At 43.0% G+C, this 17,868-nt stretch overlaps 1 protein-coding gene across 2 annotated transcripts in view; it reads right to left on the bottom strand.

Annotated features, from left to right (window-relative positions):
* Window positions 1-17,868, bottom strand: part of LOC126547065 (beta-catenin-like protein 1) — a 156,746-nt gene that overhangs the window by 66,491 nt on the left and 72,387 nt on the right. For both annotated transcript variants that reach the window (XM_055062722.1, XM_050194912.2), the window contains exons 10-11: window positions 7,087-7,145; window positions 5,081-5,229 (exon numbers count right to left, since the gene is read on the bottom strand). In XM_055062722.1, coding sequence (XP_054918697.1) covers window positions 5,081-5,229; window positions 7,087-7,145 — 208 coding nt within the window. The remainder of the gene's footprint in view (window positions 1-5,080; window positions 5,230-7,086; window positions 7,146-17,868) is intronic.

Raw genomic sequence — 17,868 nt, 5'->3', positions numbered from 1 at the left:
TAGTGATGCAAACAAAGCCTAGCTTCAGAAAGATCGACATCTGAGCTGTGTTGTCTTTTCTATGTTCTTGTTCGTCTTGAGTGAACTAAACTTTTCCTTAAAGCCTAGCTTTTGCTGAAAACAGGATGCAGATTAATCACAAAGTGAACATATGTGTTGGTGTTTACAACAGCACGCATTTCAAGCAAGTTTTGTTGTTTTCCTTATAATAATAACAATAATAATAATCCCGTTGATCACACTTCATTCTTTTTAATTTGGTGGAATTAGAATGAAACATGGCATATTTCCAGGAGTGTAGCAGGCGACAGGGGGGGGGGGTCAGTATAAAGAAAGGGGGCCTGCATGCGCATTAGCCCAGGGCCCCCATTTTTCATAATCCGGCCCTGAATTTATGACGTTGGCTGATTGGAATAGTTTTATGTTATAGGGCTCCAGTTACTTGAAAAAAATCTTCGTGCACTTTGTCAGCTCAATGGCACAATGTAAAGTAGCACTGATTTTTGCATTGTACAGCTAAACATCAACATAATGAACTTCAATATAAAGAAATTCTTGATATAATGAAGTATTTAACTTTTTATAACTTCTTGTCCATAGAACACCTTGTAATTATAACCTCAATATAACGAAGTATGTTTATACACAATTTCAATATGTGAACATGTGAAAACAGGTAAAATCCTACTGTACAGGGAGCATGTTCTTCCTCATTGCTGCCGGCACCTGGTTTGTTCTTTACTGCATCTATGTGAAGCAATGATTGTCAGGCAAGGGAACATGCAGGAGCCTCCTCATACTTGATTATTGTGTTCGATCAGCTTTTTTGTGCAAGCAAGATGGTCCGGATTTCTCCGGACCACCCTATTCTCCGGATTTGGCCCCATGCGACTTTTTCCTCTTTCCAAACCTGAAGAATTGGCTGGGTGGAAAGAAATTTTCTTCAGATGAAGAGGTTATCTCAGTGGTAAATCACTACTTCAAGGACCTCGAGCCATCCCTTTTTTCTGAGGGGATAAAAAAATTGGAGCACCGCTGGAAGAAGTGTGTGGAGCTGGAAAGGAACTATGTTGAAAAATAAAATAATGTTTTCTGCAAACATGGTATCTTTATTTGCTTTTTACCACACTTACCAAACAACCCTTGTAGAAGAATTTCAACAGAAATGTTTAACAACGCATCGGAAAAGCGTTGATCAAATTGATCAATCTCTAAAGGCATGGTAGGAAAAGATTTAAATTCAGCAACTTGTGGAGAGCACAGCCAGAAGTTAAATCTGCTATACTGCACTCAAAAAGAGACCATGTTGCTGACAGATTAATTAATGCATAATTTGTACAATTGGTCCATATTGCTTACTTTGCATTGTTGATTATTTCAGTTACTTTGTTTCTTATAGTGCTAAAGTACAAACAGTTGTCCTGAAATGTATGCAAGATGTTACAACTGGCCAGTAAACGATGATAAGCCCCTATGGCAGGCTTGACAATTATGCATATATAGCCTATGCCAAAAAGCCACAGTGTACATGACCACAAAAGTCAAGTAGGCTGCATACTGAGGCCCCTGTAGAACATTGGGCGTTACAAAGCCATACAAGAGAGAGGCAGAGTTCTCATTTTCTTGAGCTTCACAGCACAAGACAGAGCTTCAGAAATACCGCTGCAACTGTCCCATGCACATTAGCCTAAAAACGTTGGCCAAAAGCTGTGCAAAATAGGTTGACTTGCCATCCAAGCCCTGCGAAAGCGGATGTCCAGCGAAGCTGTTGCAAAACCCCCACTACGACTGCTGAGGGGAGCATGCAATGCTTTATTGATGGCTTGGATGCTTGTTTTAAGCTTGTTCTTTATTGAAATATGTGTTATGTGTGTTGTATGGGTGACTCCAATGAATGTGTGTCTAAGTTCACTTTGCTCTGCTGAGTGCTTGTAGCCACTGCATTACGAGGGGAATGAGCCCTTGCATTTTCGCTTGTATAGGGGCGTATGAGCCTCTGCTGATGACAATAATTTCTGCTCACGGACAGACACAAAAAATGCCGACCACTGAGAGGCTAACAGCCTTGCTGTAAAACTTAAGAGAAAAGAACTATTTGAGTTGAACCATCACATGGCTGATGACGAAACCAGCTGTGACATTAGCGAATATTCTTGTTTAAGCGCCACACTTATTTAAAATCTAGGTTTGAATTTTGTTGGTGCGGCCCACACGAGTAGAAACTTAAATATTAGTACAAATGTCTGCTACTTTGAAAAGCAGATGCGCTTACTGCTGTACGCAACAACCTTGCGAAACCTTTATTTTAGCTTCGCTTCAATTGCTACCCGATTTATAATCACTGGCAAATAACTGCGAAGCTGATACAGCTGGAGCTCAGTTCACCAGAAACGTGCTGTTCAAAAGTGAAACCAGCCGTGAATGTGGGTGTGGACACACCCTGAGATGCAAGGCTGCATGGGGGGAAAAAAACAAACTACTGGGGTTCTTGAACGAAATGCAAACAGACTGATCAATTACAGTCAATAGCGCTCGCAAGCGTTTCATGCAGTATAGGAGCAATGAAAGCTCACAGCACAAATGCACCTAGACAGTGCATTATTCTCAGGATGCGGTGTGAATGCACGTGGCGTGGCACAGTGGCAGGCGCTGTCTGTGGAGAGCAGTCTCCCTCGTCATGTGAGAAATCAGACTTAACATCATCCGAAGGTGTTTTGTTTTTGGTATTAAGCTTTAAAGAAAAATCGTCTGGGGGTCCAGACAGTATTCCTAATGCCTTCCTGCACTGATACGCTGAACCGGTCTCTCACATCTTGACAACCATCTTTAGTCAATCTGATTGGCACATGGCATGGGTGATTGTTGTTCACAAGAAAGGTGATCGTCTGCAAGCAGAAAAGTAGACCCACTTCCCGAACTTCCACTTACTGCAAAATACTTTTAATGTATGTCAATGACATTACTTCGGCTATAGCTTCCAGTGTTCACATTAGGTTATTCGCAGATGAATGTGTGATATTTTGTAGGGTGGCGTGCCACGAAGCTCAAAATAGTTTAACTAACAGTCTTGCAGGTATTTATGAATGGTATTTATAATGGTAGATGAAGTTATACTCAGAGAAAACTGTGCTACTACAGATAACAAAAAAAAAAATACCCTGTCCACTTCACCTACACTATAAATAGTTCTCCGATAAGAAAGTCATTGACTAAAATATTTCGAAGTTACCATAAGCAATACCCTTTCCTGGTCTAGGCATGTTGATGATGTTTACACATCTTCCACCCGCAAGCTTGGTTTCTTAAGACACAAATTGAAATTGGCGCCTCCTGAGCTCAAACTTCTGGCTTTCAATACTTTCATTTGACCATAAATTAGAAATGGTGCAAAAGCATGCTGTTCGTTTTATCTTCACTAAATTTAGGTCAACTGATTCGCCATACACACTTATGTGCATGAAAAACATTCCCACACTAGAGCATTGAAGAAAAATCACCAGATTGAAATTCCTGTACTACCTGTGTGAATGGTCAGTGTGCCATGAGATGCAAAAATATATTCAGCGATTTGTAGCACGCGCATCTTGTCACCGCCATTCTTGCAGCTTACTTCCCTATTCATCTTGCAAAAACACTTTTAAAGATTCATTTTTTTCTACGCGCAATCCAGGAGTGGAATTCCTTGCCTACTAGTGTCTTCTTATAAGATACGGTCACTGCATTTGAGCGTGCTGTGTCAGCTCTTTAAAGATAGTGTCGTGTCTGTTCTAACTTGTTATATAATGTTCTATCTTGTCATTAAAACGTGTTCATGCATTCTTGTTTTATACGGGTGCCATTTTGTTTTTGATATGCTTCGACAGTGAAAAATTTATACTGTCTGCAAATAATCCCGCCTACTTGGTCTTAAAATTTAAGACCAAAGTATACATGTAAATAAATAAATAAAATACTGCATCAACATGAATGCACAAGGTGAAAAACATGATTGGACAAGCCAGAAGTTGTGAGGACATAAATTTTGAGGTCATGCCAACATTTCAAGTTGGGGTGAGCTTTGTCCAAACAGATCGCTGACTGTAAAAGCAACAAACATACCAACGAGGAGCTTAATACACTGCGTAATAAGCCTCTATACCTTACATTGAAAACGCGCAAGCTTAGGGAGGATGGGGTGTGCGCCATGCATTGACCATTTCTAAAGCAACTTAAAGGGAAGCTTTCTTTGCGAGCCCTCCTGGACTTTTCTGACTGTGGCTGCTGGGCAAGACAGCTGCAAGACTTTGGCAAGACAGCTGCTGTTGTCTTGCCAAATAGCTCACAAAAAAAAAAAAAAAAAAAAAAAAAAAAAAAAAAAAAAATTCTATGCCCAATTGTGGGATCAAACTTCAGTCCCACAGCACAGCAGACGAATGCTCCACCCATTAGGCCACAATTGCATGTGCACTTCTATCGTGCCAATGCCAGTTACTCTTTAAAATGATCGCCATGTGCGTCACATAGCATGGGTGCACGAGAGCATGTGTGCACATCAGTTTCCCTTACGTCAAAGACACAGGAATGAAATGGCCAAGTTTATAGCAATTACAGCCAAATTTATAGCTTCCCTTCACATAGATTCTGAGATGTGCATTGAACCTGCATAATTTTTTTTCTTAAGTACAAATCTAGGAGTGTCGCTCTCACACAAGAATATATGGCATACACACTTTATTTTTGGTTATGCAGAAGGGAAAAAATGACACGGATAATGGCAAATGCTCTTTTGGTATGGTCTTCACATTCCTATCTGACATCAGTGTCATGGTGGGAAACGCAAAAACATACCAGTACGTCAGACATTGAAAGCATTAATTCTACAAAATATCCTGATTTAATTCCATGCACAGTCACATGCTGTAATAATCAGAGCTCTAGAATTATTGTAAGTTGGAAAAGTCAGAATGAATTCATTGTGAGTACATAATGCGCAAAGAGGTTGAGGACACAAGCAGAGAAATAAGCGCTGGGTCATTGTAGTTATTTCACTGTTTGTGTCCTTGCCCTCTTTGCACATAAGTCGCAATAACTGAGAGCTCACCTGAGCATTAGGTTCATCAGCTGCAAGCCTTCACCCTTGAGAAAGCGCTCCCTGTTAGGTGCACACATAAGACTTGAACAGAGGGCACCAAACAGATTTTCCATCATCTCCGTCTCATCTGATGAGCTGGGGTCATGCCGCTTGAAATACTGCATCAACAAGCCAAACAGGAAAGCTTCAGCTAAGCCATACACTGCTTACAACATTGCTGAAACAGAGGGCAACTAGTTTCGATTTTGTTTGATCTTTCCAAGACATCAGAGCGGGTTTCAGTTTCACGCACTGAATTTGGATAAATGAAGGTAGAAATACATTTTCAAGATAAATCCCTGCATTGTTTGTGCTAAACTGTCGTGCAGCGATAGGATCTTACAGCGATCTTTGTTTAATACCATGTGCGGATGCAGTACTGCCTGATTTGTCCAGAATAAATCAGAATGTGTCACCTGTGCTAATGCCAAAATAAAACTGCAAATTTTCTCCACATAAAGGATAGCATACACTGTTCAGAAGCAGCAAATCACCTGCTACAGAGAAGATAGAATGCAGAGCACTCTCTCCCTCCAAGTGACTGATGATCCCACCATTCTTCCTGCTCAGAAAATCTATGGCGTTCATCAACAATCTGATTGGTCCAAGCCATTTCGAAGTACCTTTTGGAGCACTCGAAAGGCACATATCTTTTGCTAATATTTAGTATAGATGCATCAGTACTGCTGTATTCATAAACAAGAACCGGTATGCACACGTGCATGCATGCAGGTCATCTGATATCCCAGAGTGTTAATTTCCCCTTCTTTCTCTACATTTTCCATTGGACAGCCATAAACTTTCTTCAAACTCAAAACCCCAGGACACCTTCTGTACACACATTTTCCTAATAAATTCATTTTAGATATTTCAGGCAAGGCTCTCCCTAATGCTTTAGGGCTGGGAGTGTTCACTGTGTAAATTATCAAGGCATTATTTACAATATCAGAAAGAACCTTCCTGTTGGCTGTGCTTTCAGTAGAAACTAGATCTTGCAGCTGTGTGGGGAAGTCCATTTGCTGTGTGTCTCTGTGAGTTGATGGACAAAATCCTTAGTCACTCTGCATTGCAGTTCATAAAATTTGTGACCAAATGATCGTTGTGGCATTTATATTCCACACCTTAATTGTGAGCTATGAGGGATGTCGAAATGGAGAGCTACGAATTAATTTTTACAATCTGGAGTACTTTAACAAATCCAAGTACACAAGTCGTTTTCTGTTTCGCGTCCAGCTAGAATGAAGCTTCTGCATCAAAGATTCAGTATCACAAGCTGGTGCTTAACAGAAGAATGACATAGGCATTGAGCCACTATGGCAGGAGGAAAGCTTGATAAACACTAGCCGTTTGTGTAAACAAACGTTGGGGAAAAAAAAGTAAATTTGAGCACATACAGCTCACTAAAGATGTAATGCAGTCATAGTTCAATTTCAAAAGTGTGGTTGCATCACTTTTTGATCACACATCTACCGATGGAGAAAATACCCAATATAACATTGCCAAGTATGTTGCCTGAAAAGTTAGGAGCAATGGGAAGAATGTCTAGGAGAAGATCAGGGTCTAAGGCAAGCAGTGCCCAAACGTCTTGTGTGCAGTTCCCTGTTGTGAGTAGTACTACAAGAATGTGAAAGTAGGCATAGCTGGGTGCATAACAGGGCACATATTTGGAAGGGGTCTAATTTTTCTCAGTACTGACCTACAAAATATTTCTGCCCATTTACCCCTAAAAAGTGTTATTCTATTTGTGTTGTGGCTCCCCAAAGATATCTATGTAGCATGATTCATCAAACATGCAAAATAAAGGGCTCAAAACTTCAGAACCAACTGAAATATTAAAGCAATAAAAGTACATTGAAAGTTGTTATTCAGGGACATTTTGAAGATTTAAAAGAACAGCAATAAGAAAAAAAAAAGAAAGATAAGAAAGAGAGTTGGGGCTTCAGAACTCGGAGGGGAGAAATAAGGCACCAACTCACAGACAACTGCTGCAGTAATGTGTCAATGCCATCAATTTCCCCAAGAAGCTTCTTGTTTTCTGAAAATAAAAGTAAAAGAGTAGCATGAACGGCTGCAAATAGTTAGCCTAGTGCGAATATCAGCATTTTTTATTCAGAGGGAATAGTAGTGTTGAGTGAGTACACGGATTTTCGAAAAGTAGTTTAGAATATTATGCTAGTCGATAATCGCTTCGAGGGCATCTGTAATATTTGTGCTTTTCGAAGTGTTCGCAAACTCACAGTCGCGAGTTTGTTTACTGTCTAATACAGATAACGACCCATTTTCCGGACGCCTGATAATTTGGACGCCTTTGTAGCACCGCCATGCTGACTCATAGAGTCAATGTATGAGAACGTCTGAAATTTGGAACGCAAGAACCCGCCACCGTCCAATTTTCCGGACTTTTTTTCCATGACTGCAGGTCCGAAACAGCATTGATCGAAGCCACCCCGCCGCCATTTTGAGCATCACACCACCTCGAACGGGGGCATTCAAACGCAGACCCGCTGGCGGCCGTAGCCACTAAAGCCTCCCCATCCACACACCAGGCGAAAACGTGTACAGAGAGAGGGGCTTTAGTAGCCACCACTGCGGCAACGCTAAGTCTAGCTTCATCGAAGTTCGTTACCAAGCTTCTTGCTGTTCGGTGAGGTGTTTTTTGTATTAAAACAATTTGTCAATTTTGGCAATGGCACCCACTCCGCCTTTATAGTCCTCGCCAATGGCGTCGAAGCTCTGAAGGCACAACGCGCTGCATAATGCCTGTTCCCGAAGGTCAGCTTCGCCTTAATACAGCAATGTTACGCGGTGAAGCATACCAAGAGTAGAAAGAGGCAATTGTCACGGGACACGGTATGTATTCCTTAATTATAAACGCGTGCATCCGCCTTTCCCTGTCACAGCAAGAGCACCGATACGCCTAATAAGTGTACTGGCAGGCCTTCAGAGCTATTTCGGACATGCCTGTGGCGATTTGGGCCCGTGGGGACAGTAAAAGGCATGCATTCGTTTTTATCGAACTGCCCGATTTTTCGGTCGTTATTGTGGCCCCTTGGGAGTACGAAAGATTGAATGTTGACTGTAATCAGTTAGGCTCGATTTTTAAAATAAAAATAGTCTCGCACATTCGGCAAAACTGTATAAATATTAAGGTGGGAGCTTGCAAATATATTAATTGTAGTCATTTTATCAACTTTGTTAAACAATGGGCAAAAGAAACCGAGCAATTAGCTCCAGATACGTTGGTATATGCCGGTGCCATGTTTGACAACCTTGGAGCCCTGGTCGCCTGCACTCTTTTTCTCACCACCGCCGCATCCAGAGACTAAGTTAGAAAAACACGTTTTGGCAAAAAATAAATATCTTTAAAATTTTGTCATAACCTTCATAACTTTTTAGAAACTTTTATTTGTGAAAAGCTCACAAACAGTTTCAAAACATTTAAACTATAATATTCCTAAAGAAAGCGATGAGTGAATGACGTCAACATAGTCAAAATAGCGGAAGCTCGGCAGCTTAGAAAGATGGACTCGAATGACAGTGTGAAAAATCCAGTTTGGAAGTATTTCTCAAACTTCTCTCTAAAAACGAAGCCGGTGTTTCACTAAGAGTCCTACTCATACATTATACATAAGTATTCCAATAAATAAGTCATACTTGAATTGTTGTCTCCTTCTCACAAATTATTCCACTTAATACTACAAAGCTCGAACACCATTCCACATCAAAGAAAAAGGAACTTGCTCCCACGTATTTCTGGTCACGGAGAGTATATTGGTATGAACAAAACAGTGAAATTAGGATTGAGTAAAAATTAATTATGGTAATTACTTAACCCTTTAAGGGTCGAATTATTTTGAAAAAAACTTTCCCAGGTGGTCAAATTACTTTATTGTGGATCTTGAATGTATAAAATGTATTAAGTCGTGAATAAATAGTTAAAAAAAAAAAAAAGGAAACAGTATTTTGGCGTCGGCATCACTCAGAACTGCAAAATGTTCAATAGTATTTCAGAGTGTGGTACTCCTTGAAACACGGGTCTATGCACAGCGCCTTATTGTAGTCTGCACACCTAAAACACATGTCTGTTCTCCTCTTGGAGCGACGAGTTGTGTTGGCACACACATGACATCTCTGCACGCGGCTGCCTTAGGCAGAGGTCTGAGGCACCCTCTCGCGTAAGCGCGTTGCCGCAGAGAGCGAGAATACCTTGTGAGCGGCGGTGATAAACAAGCTAAGAGCAGCGCCACTCAAGATAGAAATCAACTTCCGCCGCCCCTGCAAAGGAGTACCGACAAAGGAAAAAAATCACGTTTCGCGCACCTCCGTTGCGATCACGTGGCCGAACCGAAACCGCAAAAAGGGTGTTGCCGCAGTCTGCGCGGTGCACTGAAGTTAAAAATCAGCTCTGTTTATCTCCGCAAATAGGTAGCACAAATTTCAAACGCTTCTTGTAAGTCTTAAGAGGTGGCAGCACCTCCCAGCGAGCACGCATCGTCATTATGGCGCGAAATTTCAAACGGAGGGTCAAAAGCGTACCCGTACGGCAAAGACCTTGTGGGACAGAAAACTGCCGCCATACATATACGGCAAAAACCTTCAAAGGGTTAATTAGTAATTCATTTGCTGAACTATTCACAACTGAACACTCCCTCCAGAATACCAAAAAGGCTAGTAGGGGCTGTACATTGGGTTTACAGCACTAAATCAGATTTTTCACACATCAAATTCAGCATATTAAAAATGGCATGTTGGGCTTTGTGGGCTTAATATTTACACGTATCCAATAAGTATCTCGCATGCCACTTTGCGGCCAAGATTTTTTAACGGTTTCTATAGGATATTCAATTAGAAAATATTTGGTCAAAATTACTGTTCACTTCGAACTCAATATCAACTATTTGCACAACCCTAGATAATAGTAATTACTAATTATAGTGTGAAATAGTTTTGAAGCTAACAGGAGGACTAGTTGTGGGGTATGCAAAAAACCTTGGCACAACAGATAAAATTCTACAAACCTAATAAGAAGGGAGCCTTCTTTACTTGCAATGATTGGAGCATTTTCATCTTGGGGAACAGTTTATTTCCAAAGTGCTATTAGAATATTTTGTTGCAAAATGCAAGGTCAACAATTTTTACCAATGCGAGCAGTACAAAAAATTCATTTACAGGCTTTTCCTCAGTATTGTTGTCTACTTGAAGTTCCAGAATGGTCAAGGCAGCAAGGGTGTTTCCCATTTGCCCATTGCACAGCTTGATGAGTGCTGAGCACCATCACAAAGCCGCGGAATGTAGATGTCACATGTGACTGCGCGAGGCCAGCATTTTAATTTTGGGCTTAGCATGATGGTAAGTAGCGAGACGAAACAGCACACAAGAACAAAGAAGGGATGCACACAAAGCGCTTAGTGTAAACGAACTAGCCCAAATTTCCACTTTATTAAAATTTTAGCCTGTGTACGCACAGTCATATGTATGTTAAAAGTAGCAGAAGCTTGATGTGGGCGAGTTGGTTTTGCATACTTGAAGAAAAGAGCGCTACGAAGACACGGACTAAAAGAAGACTAAAAGCGCCTTGTCCGTCGTACATGTTCCTCTTTTAGTCCGTGTCTTCGTAACGCTCTTTTCTTCAAGTATGTTAAAAGTGCACAGATGGACTTGGTAGACACGCTCACTGTAGTTGGCTGATGACCAGCAAACCCCGTACATTGCTTCTATGGTTCTCAGCCTAGCTCATGTGCTTGATCTTGAGTTTTGCGCCAAGTTATGTGCAAACTATGCTAGGGCCGCTGACTGGCCTGTTAGATAAGTATGCGAGACCATTCAGTAAATCAATCAGCTAAATTTACCGTTTTATTAAAATTTTAGTCTGTGTATGCGCAGAAATGTTTATCTTAAAAGCATACAGATTTGGTAGGCATGCTCACTGTACAGTAGACAGTAGACAGCCGATTTTTCAGACTCCAAAAATTTGGACTTGATGGACATTCCGGACTTCATAAATGCACCATCAGGGTACCCATAGAGCTAATGCATTTTCGCGACCGATTTTTCGGACAACATAAAGCCAGAAGTTAAATTTTTCCTCACAAAATTTGCCTCAACGGACCAGTGCTATGAGTAAGGGAGGACACCTTTTTGAATCTTGAGTCGCCTCACTAGCTTCGGATTGGATGTGAAGTGGCTTGGATTGGTATAGTAATTTGATTAGCAAGTATAGGAGGCGTCCAAATACACATGGCAACGGTGGTGCCTGTTGTAAGAAATGCCGATCTTAAAGGCCATGCTTTTGCCTGTAGTCTGTGGCGGAAGCAATTTTGAGTGCTGGAAACCAGCCATGCACAGCCAGTTTTGGACACCACCTATGAATGCCAGGTGATGCTCACAATAACCACTATCATCGTCAGTTTTGCCTCGGTGTTTTAGGTGGTGTCGTGCACGTTTTCGTCCAGGTGTGATCCGCCTGCTTTTATCCAGTAGAGTGCAGTTGAAATCATCGCCTGCCATCACTAGCCGCCGTACAACATATCCTCGCTATTTCAGTGTGTTGCGGTGGTTCATTCAGCACAACGCTGACATGTCTTCAACGCCATAGCCCCTGCCCTTCACCCGCCTCCACCAAATGTGTCGAAGAAGCGTGGAAAATATTCGAACATGACGCTGGACAAGAAGGCCGCCATCATCAGGCTTATCGAGCAAGGACGGACCCAAGTCGACGTCGTGAAGGATTTTAATATCTCCAAACAGACCTTGTCTGATTACGTGATAAAAAAAGAAAAGATCTTGTTTGCAGTCGATCAGTCGCACTGCAAAACTGCAAAGAAATGACCGGAAAGGACAACATCCGAAGCTTGAAGAGGTCCTGCAGCTGTGGTCAAAAGGAGTCCTAGCAAACAACCTCCCCGTTTCGGGCAGCATGCTCAAGCAGAAAGCAGAGATGCTCACTTTAAAAATGTGCATTCAGGACTTCAAGTTCACCGATGGGTGGATTCGTGGGTTTAAGAAAAGGCACGGAGCCTCTTTCAAGAAAGTTTGCAGAGAGAGCAGTGCCGTGGATCAATCTACTCTCACGAATTACCGGACGAGTAAGTTGAAGGCTGTGCTACAAGAGTATGTTCCTGTGGACATTTTAAAGCGAAAGCTTTACTGGCCGCGAATTTGCGATTTCACCGTGGCGGTGCTCCAAAAAGGCACATGATGTCACAACGCACGCCTCGCCGCGGATATTTCTCTCTCTCTCGCTCCCTAGTCACTACTGCGCATGCGCCACTAGTAGTACCGAGCCACAGGTGTTCCGCCGCTGCGCCGCGCCTTTCCACCGCCGCCGTTTGGTATGACGTCACACCGCATTCCTCGTCGTCGTGCTCGTCTCCGCTCGCTTCGCCAGCTGTGTCGCATGCCTGATATCATGTCGGAGGATTGAAAAGGAGAGCTTGCGTGCGCCGCAACTACAGTTGAGGCGGCAGAATGGACGGCGACAATTCTGATAAGCAGGAGGAGGCCTGGAATCGACATCGGAACGAGATGAAGAGGAAACGAATCGCCCAGGAAACAGACGAACAGTGCGCCGAACGACTGGCTAAACGCTGCAACATAGCTAGACAACCAGACTAACGTGGACTCGCAATGAAGATTAACCAAGGCTAACCATGCTATGCCTTAGCTTTCACTACGTATATCCTGGCATAGCCGAGCTAAGCCACTGCCAATTTTTTAAAATTGTTACGAGACAGGCCTATTCTTCAAAATGCTGCCGGACCGTTCACTTTCCTTTACTAATGAGGCCTGTCCTGGTGGGAAGCATAGTAAGGAGAGGATAACTGTCATGGTCGGGGCAAAAGCGGTTGGCACCGAGAAGCTGCCCCTTCTAGTGATAGGGAAGGCGAAAAACCCGCGTTGCTTTAAGGGTGCGAAGAACCTGCCCACGTTGTACAGCAGTAATACAAAGGCCTGGATTACACAAAGCTTGTTCGAAGATTACATCCGCCGTCTGGACCGGATGTTTGTGCACCAGAAGAGGCAAGCGGTAATAGTCGTAAACAATTGGAGGCGCACGGCGCCGTAGACAACCTGCAAGTCTTGATTTTTTGTCGCCGAATACAATTGTGCTCCAGCCGATGGAACAAGGGGTCATTAAAAACCTCAAGGTGCACTACCGGGCCCGTTTACTTGGCCACACACTCATGTACTTTGACAACAGGAAGACGTACTCTGTTAACCTGTTCTTGGCAATCAGCATGTTAGAGGATGCGTGGAAGGCTGTTCAGACTTCGACGATTGCAAATTGTTTTAGGCATGCTGGATTTTGCAACTCTGAAGAGCCCGTGACTGAAGCGGCAAGTGGCACTGCTGAAGACATCAACACCGGCGAGCAGCTGATTGCCGACTTGCGCAGCAGTGGGATGGACCTTCCCGCTGCTGTTACTTTTCATGAGTTTGCTGTGATTAACAACATACAGTTGTGCGCGGAGCTTACGGACGGCGAGATCGTGCACCAGGTGACCGCACCGTGGCAAAGCGACTCCGACTCCCAACGATGACACCTCTTGTCACCCGCAACCATCAATGCAAGACGTTGTCAATGCTCTAATATTGTTGTCTAGTGTGTATGATGAGAACATGATGCTTGCACAGATGCATGCACACATCGTTACAAAAAGGACTTTTTCAGTCCAGTTCAGCTGGAATAAAGTTCGGTTTTGCAACTCACAGATTTTTCGGACTGTTCTTTTATTCGGACTATTTTTCGGTCCCCTCCAGGTCCAGAAAATTGGTCGCCTACTGTAGTTGATCACCAGCAGACCCGAACACTGTTTTTATGGCTCTCAGTCTAGCTTAGCTTGTGCGCATGAACTTAGGCCCGATTACCGATAACCCCCACTTAAATGAACATATTAGGAGAGTCCTTTAATACTTCTTTATTAGTTGCAAGACTTCTCTGTCACACTATAGGAGAGCTTCGCACTCAGCCAACCATCACCACGTGGCAGTACCACCAAACGTAAGGGGGCATAAGGAGGCACTTGGCAAGCTGGGTGATGTGCTGTTGTGGTGTCTTCGTCTCGACTCTACACACTCTTTCTACTGTGCACAGAGAAGCTGAATATCTGTTGTGAGCCGTACTGTTGTTCCTGCTACAAAGCAAAGGACGAAAAAGTGCTGTTCATTTTTCCCAGTGACGCTGAATAGTGAGAGAAGTGGAAATGGGCTATACTGCAGCAAGAAGCTGGGAGCTTCTCTTCTCTTTTGACTATCCAAATGTTAGTGTGTGCAAGAAGCATCTTCACCTGGAAGACAACATTCGTGCCGATAAGTGTGTCATAGAAGGCACTGTTGTGACACTGCATGCAAAAGAGCAAGGCTTTGGGCCTCATCCAGAGTGTAGCATCTTTGGCTAGTTGGATGGATCTATGAGATTGTGTGGTAGCTTCCTGGCCAGCCTATCACTCATGCATTGTGTGCAAACATGAAGACTACTGTGCAACCATGCAGGATAGAAATAATTTGTTTACTTCGCAGGTGAATGCAACGTACTAACTCAACTGACACGCAAGCGCAAGTTCTTTTCATGATTTTCGTTGCTTGAAGTCGACCCTTGCGTTCCATTCAAATAACAGCAAAATTGAGAAAGTTAAAACATATACATATTCGAAATTCCACGGTTTCTAGGGTTACGTTGGCAACCTATGCCTTTACATCTCGGTCCAATGCATAGGCAGGTTGACCAAAGTCAAAACTTGTTCCTTGTTCAAATTGACAGTGTTTTCGCTGTGCTTGTGACTGGTTATGAATACAGTCCGAAATGTAACCTACAGTCTTTTGCGCTTGCGACTCCATTCATTCGCAACATTATGGCAATGGAGCACATTCGGTATGACGCCCACTTTGAGAGATAAGCAATTTTGATGGCCGAGGAGCTGGGAAACTCCGCCTCAGCTCGGCGTCTCGACTTCAACAAGTCAGCGATTTACAGATGGCAGGACCAATGGGCGGCCCCCTTTAAATGCGAGGCCGAACGAACCGGCTCTGTGAACATTGTTGTGGCCTGGAACGGCCGCTTGAATGAAACTGTTGTGTGGTCTTTTAAAAAGTGCTCAATCTCAAATGATGAGCTCAATGGCACAGAAGATGACTTGATTCTCAGGCGATCACTTTCGTAGGAGACTTGGCTTGTCTCGGAACTGTACTTCTTTAAGTATATGTCCAACAATGCTCTTGGCACTGTCCAAAGGTAGTGAGCTTGGCACAGCTCCAGGAACACCGTCATGGGGGGCATGTTCAGTGCCAAGTGGCGCAAAATTTTGCAAAAGTGAAACTATCTCCGAAAGTGATCACCCGAGAATACCGCCCAAGGAAAGCTCTGCCTCCTCTTCAGATGACCACGATAAGAGAAGAAAACTCATTTTCGAACTGTGATTCCTTGAATAAAGGTGCCACTTCTTTTTCACGTTACATTCGTGGTTTTATTTGTTTCTGTGTGACTGGAAAGTCGCCCCTCACAGTGCAATCACAGTTGTGTTACATTCGAGTAATTTTTTTTTTTTTTCCGTGTGGTGAAGGCTCATTGACATCATGCACGTTTTCCTTTTGGCTGGTTTATTATTCCTCTGTGCCTGCATGACATGGCAGTGCCATTAAAATATTTTACAGCTTCGAAACTCCGATTCCCTTTTCTTTTCATGTGAACAGCGAACTGTTTACTTTGATGTTTACTTTGTCGAAATGTTTAGGTGCCAGTGAGCAGACCACTTTATGACAAGGATTTGTCACAAGGAGCATCCGCTTGTCGCTCGAGCACTCTGCAAGCTATAATTTCACCATGAAGCTTTGTTCATATACAGTCGTCGACCAATAATTCGGACATGCTTCATTATTCAGACAGTTCCATGGCACTGTTACCTACCTCATAGACTTAATGTATAAGGGCAACTGAAATTTCGGGCACCCTACAGCGTGATGCACGACCACTGAGTCGAGCAGCTATATTTCCGTTCTGATACATCGGTGGCAGCTCTTCGAAACTGAAACTGGCGAACCCTAGTCGATCTAGTTGTCGCCAATGCAAATTCTATGCAAGCCCTGACTGTACTTTTGTCTATATGTAGCGATGCCTTCCGTTCGATTGTATGCTACTCCTATCATCCCCCGTCTATGGCCGGCTGATTCCGTTGATAACGCATGTAGAGCATCGCTCCAGCCACTGACGACGTGTAAAAAGGAATAGCATAAAAGGCATTGCTAGAAAATCGTGGCCTGGACTGTCTAGTCCAAAGGCAAGCATATGTGTGTGCAGAGATGCATTTAAAAATTTGGGCTGTATACTTGGGTGATCCCTTTCGAATATACATGCACTATATTCATTTTCGCGATATTGAGCAATGGAGCAGAAGAGAAGAGGAAGCACAGATGATAACTATGTCACAACTGTATTTTAATTAGGAAATCAAGAGCTTAAATAGCACAGTAGCTATCGTGTGTGTGCCTCCCCTACTCATGTGCTTCGTTTTTTTGCGCTACAGTTTAATATGGTCGACTTACACCAACTTGCCTAATTTTCTATTTTGCTAAATTTAGGTCACTCTTATACATTTATTCAATAGAGAAAGTAATGGCGCAGTGAGGAAGTGTGAAAAACTGAACAGAGGCTTTATAACATAAAACTATTCCAATCTGCTTTTATTCTAATCTCCTGAGATGAAATTTACGTAACCACCGACGCAAGCATTGGACGGTAGCCAGCAGCATTGTTTGAAAATCCCAATCAAATGCACTCCTCGTTTATAGGAGGTCACCTTTTCTTTGCTTTCAAAGTAAACAGCATTGCCTACATTGAGCAGATTTTCTTATCGAATTGGCTGACAAGAGGCGAGGAGCATGCTCAAGTGGAGGGGGTTTCGATGCACAGCACAGTGAAAGTAGATAACCGGATGAAGGAGGTGGTGCCGGCGTTTGCGACTGGTCCACTTCCCCTTATTTAGGTTGCGGTGGGTGGTCGAAAATTACAGTGGTGTGTAACGGAAGGTTAAAAATGCCGCTAGAATGGATGTTTAGCAAAGAACAGTTGGCAGAGCAATCTCGTATACGTGCCGAAAGGGCTTGATAATGTTATACTGTCACACAAAGATTTCTATTATATGCAAATAAATCCATGCTCCCTGGCAGCTCAGAGTAGTCAGCACCAGAGTGATTGGCAGGCAGCCATCTTCCATTACTTTCAGAAAAGGGCAGTCTCCGACTGGGGGAAACCGGTGCAGTGGACAGAGGCAGAATGACTCGGGGGAGGAGCTGGTGCACAAGCATTTTAAATCAGGCGCTCTGACAAGATCTTAACATGTTAAATGAAGTGCTCTTATTTGTATAACTGTAACTGGAATAATAAACGACAGTATATACATCAGACGGCAGTGACTTCCTGAATGATCATCCACTACAGCAATGACCAAGTATTAAAACAGTACATGCTTTCACATTGATATTTGTTTGCCTTCGATACTTAGAAAAATTCCATGTGTTAGCAGACCGCATAGAAAACTAACAGTACTGCTTGCCAGATATAATGCAAAAGCGGAACAGCGCCAGTAAACACTGCGTACGCAGCATCTCAGGCAGTCCTGGGAAGTCTGGGATGACAAATTGAGAACCAACACAGCATTTGGGCATGACCACCAAAATTTGGGCACCCACTTGTCGGATCTCAGAGGCTATGTTCAAGGATTTTCGTCATATCCACTAACCACCACTAGCCTGCATCATTTGCA

Source organism: Dermacentor andersoni, chromosome 1, assembly GCF_023375885.2.
Source record: "Dermacentor andersoni chromosome 1, qqDerAnde1_hic_scaffold, whole genome shotgun sequence".
NCBI classification, from domain to species: domain Eukaryota; kingdom Metazoa; phylum Arthropoda; class Arachnida; order Ixodida; family Ixodidae; genus Dermacentor; species Dermacentor andersoni.
The sequence above is the reverse complement of the archived record's forward strand: the minus strand, read 5'-3'. Positions and strand labels throughout refer to the sequence as shown.